The 16687-nt window shown below is 37.7% G+C and overlaps 1 protein-coding gene across 2 annotated transcripts; it reads left to right on the forward strand.

Moving 5' to 3' along the window:
* The first annotated feature begins 736 nt into the window (after nt 1-736).
* C4H17orf99 (chromosome 4 C17orf99 homolog) lies at nt 737-14883 on the forward strand. Of its 2 annotated transcripts, XM_074260258.1 has the most exons (6): nt 737-912; nt 1161-1193; nt 2808-3101; nt 5015-5284; nt 6164-6257; nt 14586-14883. In XM_074260258.1, exons 1-6 carry the CDS (start codon nt 879-881, stop codon nt 14587-14589), a joined length of 729 nt encoding a protein of 242 aa, XP_074116359.1. In that variant the 5' UTR covers nt 737-878; the 3' UTR covers nt 14590-14883. The 2 variants fall into 2 exon arrangements, with proteins under 2 accessions (XP_074116359.1, XP_074116358.1); XM_074260257.1 differs by lacking the exon at nt 14586-14883 and having other exon boundaries at nt 740-912; nt 6164-6261.
* The last annotated feature ends 1804 nt before the right edge of the window (nt 14884-16687 follow it).

Below are 16687 nucleotides of genomic sequence, written 5' to 3' on the forward strand. Positions count from 1 at the left end.
ACACTGTGTGTGAAACGGTTTCACCATATGCTACATGATTATTATTACTATATGTCCAGCTCTATGTAAGGGACTAGGAAACAGTGGAGCAGGAATACTGTGCCGTGCTTCCTTTCTATTCATTCCTTAAATATCTATCGAGTACTCACTTAGAGTGAGTTTAAAAGACTCACTCACTTATATAAAACTCTGTGCTAGATATTGTTAGATCAAAAAGACATATCCCTGCCCTGTTTGAAGTTTACAATATTGTAGTCGGGATAAAACACAGGGGCTAAAACAGATAGGGTCTGACTGCCCAGTAAAAGCCATACAAAGGAAGTGCTAAAAACAGAGCAAGGATTTCTTTGGGGAAAGGGGGTAGACTTCATGTATAAGACAACATTTGACATTGCCTTAGTATGGATAGGAACTATAGACAAAAGGCGATATGGTAGAAGGATTTCCCAAGTGGAGGAAATAACATGTACAAAAGCATAAAAGTGCAAAAGACAGGGGCATATTTAGGGATCAGAGATTAGTACTATTTGTTCATGAAGGAGAATTAGGTCCTTCAGGCTTGGCAGCTCTCCAAAAGGATATAGAGAAGGGGAAATTTGAGTGAGGGTGACAGGTGGGAAGTCATTTTTAACTGTAATTTGACTTCATTTCTATGGGCTCCCTGGTAGACAGAGGCCCTCTAGAGGGGCATTGCCTGACTTTCTTTGTTATCTGCATGCTGCAGGCAATCCCTGATGTATGGGAAGAGGAGATGAGGGGCCCCTCTTGGGTGGTATGAACCCTGGTGGCCCCCAGGGCCACAATCAAATGGATGAATGAGTAGAGAAGTTTTGGAAGGCTGGTGCAGCTATAAAGAAAAAAGACCTGAGGCTTAAACTATGAAGCTTCCTCTTCTCTGCATGGCCATGCTTGGTGAGCTAGCCTTGGATCAGTGGGCAAGGAGGGATATGAGAGGGAAGGAGTTAGATATGCAGTGGAGGGTCTGGAGGTACACTGGGGGAAGAACTGGAGGCATAAAGAAGAATGAGACACAAGACTACCCCCAATACCTAATGTCCTGTACTTTGCTCCCTTTGCCTCCCAAGGATTTGAATATTTTCTCTGCTTGCCCCTCAATTTTATTTTGAGACCTCTTCTTACCAAATTCATTTCTTTCACAGCCATCAGCAGCTCCTCCAGAGTACAAAGAGAAGGTAAGTTCAAGGATACTCAGGGGACAAAGAGCATCCAGGTCTGGAAGTGGCAGGGACACAACTGGACCCCATTTCTGCCACTTACTCTTTGTGTAGCCTTGGAGAATCATTTCACCTTTGAGCTTCATTTCCTTCATTTGTAAAATGGGGTGGGGGGTGTTGGAGGGTGCGGGAGTGGCTAGATGACTTTCAAGGTCCCTTTCTGTTCTAAAATTAGGATTCTATGATCCTATCCTATAACTTGGAGTCCATCCCCAGAACCTATGGACAATCTAGATACTCTGAAGTAGTTGGTATTGGGAATCTCATTGCCCCCGGCTGAAACAGTAGACAGAAAGCACTAGAGAAGTGATAGCCCAAGAAAATGGGGAAGCACTTTATCGGGGGTCTAGGATGAGCATCAGCTCTGAAGAGAGAGGGATGAGGTTGGGTAGTAAGACCTTGCTTCCTTGGAACCTCCTCATCTCCTATGCCCCATTCCCATTTCTTGGGTAAGTGGTGGACAGGGACACACTGGCCTCCCGGAGCAAATAAATCCAGCTGTGCTCAGAAAGACATGAGATTCTTCTGAGGGAAGTGAGTTTCCACAGGATTTGTGAGGAATGGTAGTGTTAGTGTTGTGGCTGTGGTTTTTAAGGGAAGGAAGAGGAGGGGTAGCAGTCTGAAACCAAAGAAGTTGTCTGAGTGGCCTCACCTTCCTTGAGATCTTCAGAAAAGAGAAGCCCTTGGTCCCTGGAGCAGGTTAGCTCAGCCATTTCCATTTCCAGGATCCTTATCAAAAGGCATAGGGCAAGGAGCCCCTCTTCAGGGAGTCCCACAGTCCTTCTAGAAAGATAAGGCCCAGCCTGGGGAGAGAGATGTCAAGAAGTGTTCCTGAGCAAGACCAGGAATAAGGGGCCCAGGGTAAAAGGTAAAGGGGTAAGCTGGGTGGCCCAGTGGATGGAGCACTGGCCCTGGAGCCAAGAGGACCTGAGTTCAAATCCAAACACTTGGCATTTACTAGTTGTGTGACCTTAGGAAGTCACTTAACCTCAACTACCCAAAAACATGCATGGAGTTCAAATCTTCTTGGGAAATGGGGATCTCTTCAATGAGAGAAGCTGAGATTAAGAGAGAAGATGGATTTCCCAGTGGTGGGATCTGGATGGATAAGGACTTCATCTATAAAATAAGGAACTAAAATCATAGAGTTAGAACTGACAGGTGAGGAAACTGAGGCTTCAAGAAATAAGTGATTTACTCAATATCTCACCAATATCAAGTAGTCAAGCCAGTGTGACCTAGGTGATCTCCAGTCTATAACCCAGAAGTTTTCCTTTGTTTTTCTGTGTCCTCCAACTAATGTGTGGAGATGCTATTTAGTGGAGAGAGAAGGAGCTAGCTGAAGTTAAGTAGAGAGAGAAAAAAGAGCAAGGATGATTAGAACCTCCACTCTGAAAAAAAAAATATTTCCTCTGTCTCTTTCATCTGTCCTTATTTTTTCACTTTTCCCCATCCATCTATTTCTTTCCATTGCTTCCTTTCTTTTCCTCTCTATTTCCCTTTCCTTTTCTCTCTTTTGTTTTCTTTGAGATCCTGCATATAAGAGATTTGCAAACTTTCTGTTCTCCACAGGAGTCCTGTCTAAGCCTATCATTTCCTACAAAGTCGTGAAGTTCTTTCCAAAAAGCCGACTAGTTCATATTTTATGCCACTCAATTCAGGGCTCTCAGCCTATAAGCTATACTCTCATGGAGTCATCTAATATCACAGTATCAAAGAAGATCATGGATAATGGACCAGCCAAATTTCCCATTCTTGCTACATTCAAGACCCGGCCAGATTTACTCAACTACTACTGCAGAGCAAGCACAGCTTCAGGGCAAAGAGCCTACAGTGACATACTGAAACTCTTCAGGGAACTGTGGGGTAATATGTCCCTGGAAAGAGGGGTATGAGAAAAGTATGCTTTGTGGGGAGAATGTCAAGGAATCATAAATCACACTAATAGGTGGGATTGGTGGGCTTGGAGTTTATGAATTAGAGATTAAGATGGGGACAGAGGCTGTGAGAACAGAACCAACTGAACTAGTCTCTTGCAAGGCAGCTTTAAAAGGTCCACCCCACATTTGCCAGCTTCTCTCTCTAAAAGTGCAGATTAGGTTTCCAGTTCAACATATATGCGATAGGGGGCATCTTATCATGCTGATGGCAAAGATCCATGGAGGAGTGGTTGGGGAAAACAAAAAGCATTCCCCTATGATTATGAAGTATCTAAAGGCAGAATTGATAACATTCTAAGAATCAGGCCATATGTAGATGGAAGGGAAAGGATCTTAAAGATCAGATAATCTCAAAATTCAGCCTCTTCATTTTATAGATTAAGAAACGGAGGCTTGAGAAATATATTGACTATAACATGAATGCAGAATATGACTCCTAGAAATATTCTTTCTACCATACTATAAGATCTTGGAGTTAGTGTCTTTTTTGATGTAAGTCATACAAAAGCCAATTTGAGAAATGTATAAACTGGAGGGGGGAGAAGAACAGAAAAAAAATCAATAAATCAATCAACAAATTAAATGATTATTGATTATTTGAGGGACAGGGGAATATAGCAATGAGCAGGGACAGTGCCTCATAGGAGAAAGGATTCCTATTCCCAGAGATAGCAAGTCAATAAAAAAAGTATGTTTTAAGTATCTTGTATATATCTAGCACCACATTAGGAAGGCTATGTACCCAATACTAAGCTCAGGAAAAATGAGATCCCCAATGATGACACTGGGTGTGGTAAGGAACACACACCAAATAAACAATATTCAACTCTTATTAAACTCCTATTATGTACACTGCATGTTGTTTTGGATAAGAGCCAGCCTTGAAGTCAGAAGGATCTGGGTCCTATTTCAGTATCCCCAAGTACTCTAAAATGATAAATTACAAAAGCATCACTTATCTGCAGCCTCCCTTGTGGAGGAAGTTTATAAACTGTAAAAAAAAAAAAAAATCACAGGACTCATGAAATGAAAAATATGCAGTTCTCTGTGCAAGATGCTGAGGAATGCAAAGATGAAATAAGAAGCAGTCTGCTCTTTCTTGACCCCTAGGAGCTAGTTGGAGAGATAAAAGTTTATCCAATTAACTAATATTGAACAACACAAGATAGAATATAAAAATATGATTGTGGTTTTTTGTGTGGTTAAGAATACAGAAGAGAATAAGAAAGGAAATAAATACTTTAAATGGCTACTGTGTGTCAGGCACTCTGCTAAGCACTTTATACATATTACCTCATTTGATCCTCAAAACAACCCTATTATTTTCCTCATTTTACAATTGAAGAAAATGAGGCAACCAGAGGTTAGTGGCTTACCCAGAGTTATAGGGCTAAAAAGGTGTCTGAGATGACAAGATTTAACATAACTGCTTAGGAACAGATATCAATGAGAGATGGGCAAGGGAGAGATTTAATGGAAGAAGCAGGAGCAAGAGTTGAATTGTTAGAGACTTTAGCACCTACAAGTCCTCTTCCTTTGCCTCTAGCAATAATCACTAGTGTCCTGACCATTCCCAAACACATATCCCGTTAGCATACTAACCAGAATCCTCTGACTATGCCTTGAGAGGGAACTCCAATAGCAAGACTGTGATCAGTCTGCAACCTCCTGAGGAATAAACACAGAGATTGATGAATGAAAAAAGGGAAGAATAGATATTAGTGGGGCTGAACAAAAAAGGAATGGTTCCCTCCTCTCCAGTTAAGCTAGAATCCTAGGCCCCAACTACTCCACACCCACTTACCATTTTCTCCTCCTTTTCCTACCTTCTTTCCACAGTACCAGTGTCCCAGCCTCAAGCCAACTTTAGCCTGATGGGTACAGGATCAAGCCAAATGGTGGTGGTGTCATGCCTGGCATCTGAGGGCAGCCCACCTATCACTTATATGTTACTCAGGAAGAATGGGCATATCTTAATGGAGGAGACACCCCTCCCTGGAATACCAGCCAACTTTTCCTTCCCAGTGAACAAAATATCAGCCTGGTATGCATGCCAGGCCAAAAATATTGGCAATACACAACGCAGTGCCCTCACACTGGTGCCCCCAGGTAAGAGACCCTTTATTAGGAGCAATGAGGAGGAAGGGAAGGGAAGCCCAGGAAGGATGAAATCTCCTGATGAGGTTGCCACTGAGGGTGGAGTGCATCTGTGAAGACAATGATGACTGAGCATATCGTAGGCCTTAAGGATTTATATTTGAATTTATAGGGATACTTGTCAGGAATATGTTTGCAAATATTTAATAACTAGCTCTCTAGAAAACAACAAAGTGATTAAATTGAAACTACCTTTTAACATTTTCTCCATCCCTTTCTTAAGCCTAGACAATCAACAAAACAACTAATCAATTTGTACCATTTGCTGATTTATAAGGCCTAACTACTCACTCTGAAAATTTAACAATCAGCTGTTTGAATCCACTATGAGCAGACAGTCCTCTATTTACAGTCTTTATCTATCTTAGCTATTCTTTATGAACTACTGTGACCAAACTAATTACCTGGCAGCTAAATTTTTTAGCTCCTTATTAATTTATCTTTTGTCAACAGATTATATAATTGCACCCAAGGTATTTCTTCATTAATAGGCTCTACCAGAGATTTTATTTGTCAAGTATAGCCTTTAAGAACCAAATCACCTATATGCCATTGGAAAAGAACTTAGATGACTGATAGCTAACTATGAAAATCCCTTCAACATCTGCTCTTTGGCCTGGGAAAGAACTGATGGCAATGTGTAAACTCCAGCCAAAGTCAGCACACTTACATGCAACAGCAAAAAGACAGGATCCTCTTCCCCACTTCTCAATACTTCCTCTAAAATACTTTTCAGCTCTTGAAAAATTCTATGATTTCTTCTAGTTGGGATGGGGACACTAAACCTAAAAGAAAGTTTTTAACATAATTGCTTCCTGCTGTGGCTCACAGGGGAACTGCCTCTGGCACCAACTTTTGTACTAGCTGTAAGTCTGACTTCCATGGTGGCTGCATTTATAATCCTGTACCAGAACATGATGAAGAGGTAAGAACTATGGGCCAGGGAAAGGCAGGGTAGGGAAAATAAGAGTTAGGAGAATCAGTGTCAATTCCAGAGCAAAGGTAAAGAAAAAGGGCAAAAGTATTACCAGCCAAAATGAAACCCACTACTGAATCAGAAGGTTAAGTGTGTATGGTAATATGTTTGTGTGCATTAAGAATTCAGGCTGTAGTCATTGCTAATTTATGAATTCCTATGAGACTCCTAGGGACCTACTTCCCTTAATTCCTCCCTCCCTCATCTTCCCTTTCTCCCTCTTCCCTTTTTCCTCTTCCTTCTTAATTTCTTCTTTCCTTCCTTATTTAAAATTAATTCCTTTTGCTTTTATACCATATTAAACAAAATCTACCAATACATTCTTGAGATGTGATAGTATATGCAGTATTTCACTATCCTTCCCCTACAAAGATGATGATAATGATGATTATAGCTAACTTTATATTGTGCTTATTATATGCCAGGTACTGTGCTAAGCACTTACAGTTATTGTTTCATTTCGTCCTCATCACAACCCTAGGAAGGTAGTTACTTTATTATCTTCATTTAAAGATGAGGAAATTGAGGTTAAGTGACTTGCACAGGGTCACAGAGCTAGTAAGCACCTGAGGCTGGATTTGAACTCAGATCTTTCCCAGTTCTTTTCTACAATCAGGATTAGTCATGATAGTTTTATATTCAATTTTGGTTTTTTGTTCTTTTCATTTATCACTGTAGTCATTGTGTCTATTATTTTCTTCATTCTACTTCATTCTACATCAGTTTACACATCTTCCCATATTTTTCTGAATTCCTCTTTTTTTTTTTTTATCTTATGTCACAGCAATATTGTATTATATTCAAATAAGGTAGTTTGCTCATCAATTCCTCCAATCGGTGGATATTTATTTTACTTCTATTTTTTTTTAATCGTAAAAAAGTGCTCAAAAATATTTTGCTATATTTGGGATTGTTTTTCTGTCTTGGACCTCACTGGAGCATATGCCTATAATTAGAATGAATTTTCAGGTGAAGAATATAGATAGTATAGTAATATTTTTAAAGCATAATTCCAAATTACTTTTCAGTATAGCTGAAACAACTCACAATTCAACTGATACTGCCTATCTTTTTACAGTATTCCAACATGGATTTTTCATATTTCTGCCATTTTGTCAATTTTCTGAGTGTAAGTCAAAGCCTAATAGTTGTTTAAATGTGCATTTCTCTTATTATAAGTGATTCATAACAATATTTCATAAGGCTTTTAATACTTTACAATTATTTTGAGAATTGTTCATATCTGTTGATCATCATACATATCCAAGGAAATGGCTCTTGAACAAAAATGTATCTGCTTTTTAAAAATAACTTTTTACTTATTTCATGAAAATTTCTCCCAGTTTCCTTTCCTTCCCCATTCTCAGAGAACCATTATTATTTAACAATATTAAAGAAGAAAAGAAAAGAAAAAGGCTACCAAAACCAATAAATACACAGAAAAGGTTGAAAATATATGAAATGGATCATTCCCAAGGATTTCCCATCTCTAAAAAAGAGTTGGGTGGAGATATCTTCTCATTTCTTTTCTTTGGAATCATGTTCTTTTTTATTTTGCAACTTTCACTTTTGTTTTATGTTTCTTTCCTCATTGTTTGCCTCATCTGTAAAATAAGGATAATAATCATAAAGCTCTTTGCACAATACCTGGGGAGTTGAGGGTGAGAAAGAAGGGGAAGAAAGGGTGGCAACTAGGTGGCGCAGTGGATAAGAGTATCAGGCCTAATGTCAAGACTCATCTTCAGTCCAAATCTGGCCTTAGATACTTTGTTTGCCTCAGTTTCCTCATCTGTCAAATGACCTGGAGATGGAAATGGCAAACCACCCCAGTATCTTTGCAAGAAAACCTCAAATAGGATCATAAAGATTTGGACAGGACTAAAATAATATATATACATGACTCTACTTACTTCACTCTCAATTACACTGTAAAAATTTTTCAACACTTCTCTGGAATCATTATATTCATCATATCTTTTAGCATAGCAACTTTCCATCACATTTATGTACCACAATTTGTTTAGCCATTCTCCAACGAATTGGCATTTACTTTGTTTCCAATTCTTTGTTACCACATAAATGCTACTATAAATATTTTGGTGAATATGAATCAATGAACTAGATAGTAATGATATTTCTGGATCAAGGTATATTTTTTTAAAAAGAATATTCTTGGAGCAGCTAGGTGTCATAGTGGATAGAGAACCAGCCCTGAAGTCAGGAGGAGCTGAGTTCAAATGTGGCCTCAGACATTGAACACTTCCTAACTGTGTGATCTTAGGCAAGTCACTTAATCCCAATTATCTCAGCAAAAAAAGAGAAAAGAATATTCTTTACATAATTCCAAGTTTCATTCCAAAACAGTTGTACTGAATCCCAGTTCTACTAACAATGCACTAACATCCCTGTCTTCCTACTATAACATTGAATGAATATTCCCATTTTTTTGTCATCTTTGCCAATTTTGGAGTGTTTTAATTTGTTTTTCTTTTATTATTAGTGATTTGAAGTATTATTTCATATAGTTATTAAAAGTTTATAATTTGTCTTTTGTGAACCATTTATTCAAAACCTTTGATCACTTATGTATTGAGGAATAGCTTTTGGCCAAACATGTATTAATACATACATATAACACATGTCTACTCACAGAGGGTGTTCTTTGTCCTTTGTTCTCAAAAAGGATCATGAAGTCAAGGAGGTGATGGCATGACATGTAAATGAATTGGACTTAAATGAAGTAGGGCTGGGCAAGGTCATTTGCCTCACTTTCCCCTCCAGAGCCATCTGGGTCTAGTGGCTAGATATAGATCAGGATGGGGAACTAGTTAGTTGGGAAACTCTTCTCTATTCCCTTTCTTTCCCTCTACCCCCTTCTCTTCCCCTTCTCCCTTTTCCCCCTTTTCCTCTCTTCACCTTTCCTTCCCTTCTCTTTGTCCACATAGGGTATCATAGCTTTATCTACAGATGCTCTTAAAAACCTTTTTCTTTTGTATTGCTGAACCCTCCCAAGTTATCCTGAAGTTTGCTAGCTAGATTTCTTTCGTTAGGACTGGCCAACAATAGGTCCCAAATCAAGCCCGAATTGGTCATTGTTTGAATTCTGACTGATTCACAGCAAATGTAAATAGCAATCATTTCTGTTTTGACTAGAAAGCAGAAGGTCTTCCCCTCCCAGTTTCAGTTAGTTATTTATTCGTTTAGACCTTTTTTTGACTAGGTAGCCTCAATTGCTATCTAGCTTTAATAGTTAAATGTGTGTGACCCTAGTCAAACTGAGACCGGATAAAGATTTACGCGTAAAAAAGACTAAAATCTCCCATTGCCTCCAGGGCCATCTCTAGTCATCCTGATCTATATGTGGTCACTGGACCCAGAGGGCTCTGGAGGGGAAAGTGAGGCAGGTGACTTTGCACACCCCTCCCTAATTTAAATCCAATTCACTTGCATGTCACACCATCACCTCCCTGAAGTCATGTTCCTCTTCAAGAACAAGTCCAAATAACAAAACACATGCGTAGTTAGTTTTCTCTTACCATTTTCCTTCTATCCCTAAATATGCTAATTTAGTTTCTACAGAAACCATTCAGTTTTATGTAACCAAAGTCATTTATTTTATCTTCATTGTCTTCATCTCTTAAGGATGAGTTAAGGATACATTTTTTACCTATAGTTGTGAAGATAAGATACTTTTTTAAATAGTCTAATCTTTAACATTAATGTCATGTGTCTATTTTGTATTTACTATGGTCAACAAGTATTTATAAACCATCTACTCTGTTCTTAGCACTAGGTACATACAAAGATAAAAATAAAACATTTTTTTGCTTTGAAGAAACTTTCTTTAATTAGGAGAAACATCATACACTATTATAAATACAAAACATTTCCCAGTGGGGGAAAGCACTAAAACTCAAAGTTTTTAGTGTCTCACAAGTGAAGAAAATAGCAGTTGATTTGAACCTTGCAAAACGCTAGGTATTCTACTTGGCAAAAGTGAGGAGAGAAGGAGTTTTCTGGAAATGAGAGACAGTTTGTATGTAAAGGCATACATAATGCCTTTACATACATGTAAATGAGGATCAAGGGATTGGGCAAATTTAGCTGGACTGTAATGTTCCTGAGAGTAATATAACATATAATATACCTGGAAAGACAATCTAACAGATTGGGAAGGACTTTAAATGCCAGAAAAGTTTTCCTTTTATTCTGGAGGCCAGAGAGAGAGAGAGAGAGTTACAGAAGTTATTTGAGTATGGAATTGACGCATTCAGATGTATAGTTTAGAAATATCAATTTGGTACCTAGGAATAGTTTAGCTTTGAGTGGATAGAACCAACAGTCAGAGAGATCAATTAGGAGACTACTGCAATAGGTCATATAAGAAGTGATGAAAGTAATTATCATGTGAGTGGAGAAAAGAGGATGTATGAGAGAGATGTTATGGACATAGAATCACTAATCTGAAATTGCTTGAATTTGAGAAATAAAATAAAAAGAAGAATTGAATAACTCTGAATCCATTTCTCATTTATTAATTTTACTCATTTATTAATCCTGGTGGAGGAGAGAGTTGTAAGAATTAGTAGGAAAATCTTTAGGAAAAGGACTTTTTAGGATCTAGCTCAGATTTAATCTTTTTTAAGATCTGCAAGGGTAAAGGCAAATGTTTGACAACTAGCTCTCCAGAAAAAAAAAAAAAAAAGAAAGAAAGAAAAAGCATACACACAACACACTATTAAGTTTAATTTCCATTATTTTTTCTTCTAGAAGCAATTGGGGTTAAGTGAGTTACTCAAAATCACATAGCTTAGGAAATGTCTAAGGCTGAATTTGAACTCGTCTTCCTGATTCTTGAGCTGGTGCTCCATCCACATTGGGTTTTGCTTTACTTCAAATAGAATATTTCACCATTTAAAAAGACATGACATAATCTATGTATTGGCATTGAATCATAACACTTAAAATCCTGCCACAAAAATTCCCCTTGAAAACCTCATTGTATCTTCATTATTAACATTTCCTCCATCACTTCCTTAAAAAGTCTAGACAAGCAACAAACAATAAATCAAGCCCTGATTTGTAACATTTGCTACAAAGTGTAAAGTATAAATATTCATACTGAAAATTTAACAATTAGTTCTCAAATAGAAACTGCTTGTTTCTAAGCATCTGTCCCTTTTCCTCTCCAGCCTTTTCCCTGTTTCAAAACTCAGTTGAAGCCATGGTCATTTGCAGGATCTGCCTAATGGATCTTCCCATTGAACAGACAATTTTTCTTATTTATTACTCTCCTGATTATTTCATTAGTTGCTGTACCCCAACCTGCTCCTTCCCCATTTCCAATGCTTTTCTAAGGAGGCCAACCTTCTTGTGAGAAGCCACTCCTGAATTATGCTCCTCTTGGTGCAGAGATATCTGGTGGGCTAGAAGGCCTCCCTACTTGGTGGGACATTTGCCACAGCTGAAGTTGTACTTGGGCAGTGTTGGAGGAGTCAAGATCTATCCCACATTACAATGAGGTTTTCAAGGGGAATTTTTATGTGGTAGGATTTTAAACAGAATGATTCAATGCCAATAAACAAAGATTATGTCACATATTTTTTGAAATTTGGAAATACCCTATTTGAAGTAGAAGAAAAACCCCTGTGGATTATACTTAGGCCTCTGTCCCCAGCTGGCGTTTCTATAGGGTCTTCATTCAACATCTTTGCCTCCTTGTGAGTTTTGCTGTCACTCCATCTCTTCAGACCTCAGTTACTTCATCTGCAAAATGAGGAACTTGGGCCAGATCATCTTGAAGTTCCCTTCCAATCTAAATCCTATGAACTTATAACTTCATAGAGTATTGTGAAAATGGTTACAAGATCCTCAGAACACAGACTGAGAGCTAGAAGAAGCTTTGGAGCTCATCTAGTACTCACAAATACAATCATGAACCTATCATTTTATTGATATGGGCATTCTTTCCACTGATGCATCTCACAACTGTATTGGGTTGCGTCTAACCCAGGCCAATTCACCAGTTAGTTTACACCTAATGTTGGAATAAAAATCTATAATAATAATAATAAAAAGAAACCCCATTATAACAGACCACAAGGCTGTCACCTGATGGTCAACAATATGTTTTTAGTTCAGCATTCTAATCATATAGAATGAACTGGGGCAGGATAATATAAGGTAAGAAATATATCGTTTCTAATTATATCACTAGCAAGGCCAGGTGATCTTAAGGTTATTGCTACATCCTTCTGAAGGGCTTCATCACATCACTAGTAACTCAGTATCTAGGTGGGCGGTAGGGAGAGGTTTTGACAGAGCCGTTATTAATTGCTAAAACTCTCTTTTGGAATTTAGCATACAAGAAGCAATAATAAACTCCTCCTCTTGATCTGGAAATGGTCTGAGCCTACACATTCTTTTGAGATATCCCTTGCCACAGACTTAAACTCCAGTATATTTGGGGATTCAAACCCATCTCCAACATTTGGTGGACCCTACAAAGCCTTGAACCCCAATATATTTTGAGGGGTTTGGTGCTTCTGTACCCTCACCCCATCACTGAGAACCTTTCTTGATTTCTCTAGGCATCATGTGAAAAAATTCAGGCATTATTAGATATAGTACAGGAGCAACTTGACCAAGGACACTTACAACCTTCTCTAAGTCTTTGGAATTCCCTTGTATTTGTTATAAAATAGAAATCTGGAAAATGGAGGATGTTGACTGATTTGAGAAAAGTAAATGAACAGATGGAAACTATGGGAACTTTTCAGCCTGGATTTCCATCTCCTACTCAATTGCCTAGGGAATGGCTTCTTTCGATTATAGACATTATGGATTGTTTCTATTCTGTCCCTCTGGATAAAGAGGATAAAGATTTGCCTTTTCAGTGCCCAGTGTTAATTTAGCTGAGCCTTATAAAAGATTTGAATGGACAGTTTTGCCACAGGGAATGAAAAATAGCCCTACAATGAGTCAAATATATGTGGCTGCTGCTCTTATTCCAGTAAGAAAAGCATTTCCAAAAGTTATTGTATTACATTACATGGATGATATGTTGGAGTGTGCACCTGAGGAGCAAATGTTAGAAGCATGTCTGCAAAAGACCACAGAAACATTAAGGAACTACCAATTGTATATAGCCCCAGAAAAAATTCAAAGGCACACTCTTTTTCAATATTTAGGATATGAAGTATATCCTAAGGTGCTTACAATACAAAAGCTTTTTTTTAAAAACAGAGAAGCCTCCAAAAGGAGGTGGAGAACCAAACCAGACATTGTCAGCAGGTTTCCTCTGGGCTGAAGGGTCTAGTTCCCACCCCCCACTATCTGAAGCTCTCTACAATTACCAATGGAGCTTGTGTGCTCTTTATCAGTTATATCTTACTCTGGCCATCTGACTAGCCATTTTGCTCATGCATTTCTTTAATGATATTCTTTACAATAATTTACTTTTCTAATTCCTTTTTTCATAATGTGTTATAGATTGCATCTTTCCAATCTGCCTTTCCCATGATGCCCTTTATTCAAACCCTTTCATTTTGTAGGTGAGGAATAGAATTCAGTTTTTTGTCTAAGTCAAAACTTGTCTTCAGGTTCATTGATCTAAATTTTGCACTCTAGCCACTGCGTCCTCTGGCCTTGCTAGCATCCTCAGCCCTCCCAAAACCCTGTTATTTTATTTTACTTTATTTTTTCCCTAAAGTTTTCCTCCTTCCAGAGCCAACCTGTGTATTGAGGTTTGTGAGTAGAGAAAGAAAGACAATGCTAGGGAATCTAGATCGTAACAAATTATGAAACAAATGCTCTCTTTTGTATGTCTTATTAAATACTCTGCTTTGCTAGAAGGAATGGCTATCACTTATTTTAGTGTGTGTGTGTGTGTGTGTGTGTGTGTGTGTGATGGAGGAAATGGTGGGTAGCTTTACTGGCCATATATGCTTGTATGTGGAATGTATTAATGAATTAAGGTGTGTGTGAATGACAAAGGTCTGTGTCTCCAGGTGAGGTAGGTCAAATGGAAGCCATAGTTTCTGCCAAGAGAAAGGATAAAGACCCAAGCTGCAAAGGAAGGGAAATATAGCTCTGGTCAATATTTCAGAGTCTTATGAATTTTTCCTGGGTCTTTGTCAGAAGAGAGAAAGAGGGTGGATTTATGGGCTGGGTTCTACATTATCATGTCATCTAGTATCAGCTACCTGTTCACTCTGTGAGTTTTCCCTTTCATAAAATGGGACAAATCCCTTTCTCTCTTCCCTTCTCTGGATACAGATGAGCACATGTCATGAGAGTTTGGGGCATCGGATTTCAAGGAGCACTATCATGAAGCTTCACCGTCATCACTTCATTCTCAGAAGATCCTGATGTCTAGTGGGAGGTGCCAAAGCTCTGTTCCCAGATGCTGCTAGCTAGTATGGTGATAGAATGCTGGCTTTGAAGTTAGGACGACCTGAGTTCAAATCCAGTCTCAAATACTCACTAGCTGTGTGACCCTGGGCAAGTGACTTAATCCCCGTTGCCTCTGAAAAAATAAATAAGTGAAAGTTAAAAACAAAACAAAACAAAAAACTCCAGTCTCCAAGAATGTTATACACTCAGAAATGTTTTGTTGGCTTGACAGTTTTTTTCCAAGTTTGAAGTTATGAATTTGTCTCCTTTTAGGAACAAAAGTAGATGAATGGAAGGAATAAGAAACAGAATGAAGACATAAAGCCCTATTTTTAATTAATTTTGGTTCAATTTGATAAATTTTATGAAGTATTTGCAATGTGCAAGGCACTCTACCAGGTCTTAAGGATATCAAGCAAAAAAACTTACAATGCCTGACTTCAAAGAGCTTATATTGTACTGGAAAATGTGACACATCAACAGATATTTTTATAAGATAATTTGAAGAATGAGTGGAGATAAGACCAGGAAAAGCTTCTCCAAAGAGATGGCATGTGAGAAGAGCATTGAAGAAAGCTAAGAATTTGTGAGAAGGCAATATATAATAAGCCAGAAAGACTGCAAGGACACCGACTTGAAAGATAACAGAAGGCTGAATTTGGGAGAGAGCAAGTAGGCTGCTTTTTATCTGTGAAACATTATCCATTACAGACAATGGTGAGAGCTTTCCACTAAAATCAGAGGTAAAGCAAAGATATAAATTTATTATCACTATTATTACTGTAGATAATTCTCAAAAATACTAACTATAGCAATTCTATTTTAAAAAAAAATAGAGGAAACACAAGCTAAAAAGAAACAAATTGATCATTTTTTGCAGATGATGGCCTACCCAGAGAACTGTTGTCAGTTGGGCCTGGATCTGGTCAGTCTTCTGGTAGTGTAGATATTGGAACAAAATGAAATATTCGTAGGTCATTCAATATTCAACTAAAGGAAATTTATTTGCTCGAAGTAGAAAAAGGATCTTGTTTCAGCTGAATCTTCCTTGCACCTAAGTTGTCATGGTTGGCCATCAGAGACAGGGTGGAGTTCCTCTTGATTTTTTTGTACTCAGATGTCAGTAATCCAAATCTTTAATACCCTGAGAAAATTATTTTTAATAGTATTTTTCCCAATTACATGTAAAGATAATTTTTATTATTCATTTAAAAAACATTTGAGTTCCAAATTTTCTACCTTCTTCCCTCCCTTCCTCCTCTCTAAAAAGGTAAAAATAGGTTTTATATATATATATATAGTGTGTGTGTGTGTGTGTAGTCATGTAAAACATATTTCCATATTAGTCATGTTGAAAAAGAAGAAACAGACCAAAAGTAAAAAATCAAAAAAAGATAAAATGAAAATAGTATGCTTCAGTATGCATTCAGACTCCATCAGTTTTTTCTCTGGAGGTGGATAGCATTTTCTATTTTAAGTCATTGGGAATTATCTTGGATCATCATATGGTTGAGAAGAGCTAAATTATTCATATTCAATCATTGCACAATGTTGTTGTTACTGTGTACAATGTTCTGTAAGAATCATTTCATCTAACTCTTTGCAAGGTTTTTGAAATCTGCCGAACAAATAATTCTTAAGGATGTTTCTGATACCTTTTAAGGAAAAGGATTAACCCAGCCCGCATGAGATAAAGGTTGTATAGAAGGCAAATATTTAACAATGGATCTCTCTGAAAATCAGGATATACTTCAAAATTTAATCTGAATAATTTTTTCAATCATTTTCTTAAGTCTACACAATCAGCAAAATAATAAATCAAGTTCTGATTTGTAAGTTTGTCAATTAGGAGATGGGGGAGGGGGTGCACAGGGGTTGTGAATCCTTATTGAAAATTTAACAATTAGTGGTTTGAACTGACCCTAGCTCATTCCTAAAGGAGATAAAATGAACAATTTTGTTTACAAAAAAATGGGGGAAAAAAT

Source organism: Sminthopsis crassicaudata, chromosome 4, assembly GCF_048593235.1.
Source record: "Sminthopsis crassicaudata isolate SCR6 chromosome 4, ASM4859323v1, whole genome shotgun sequence".
NCBI lineage: Eukaryota > Metazoa > Chordata > Mammalia > Dasyuromorphia > Dasyuridae > Sminthopsis > Sminthopsis crassicaudata.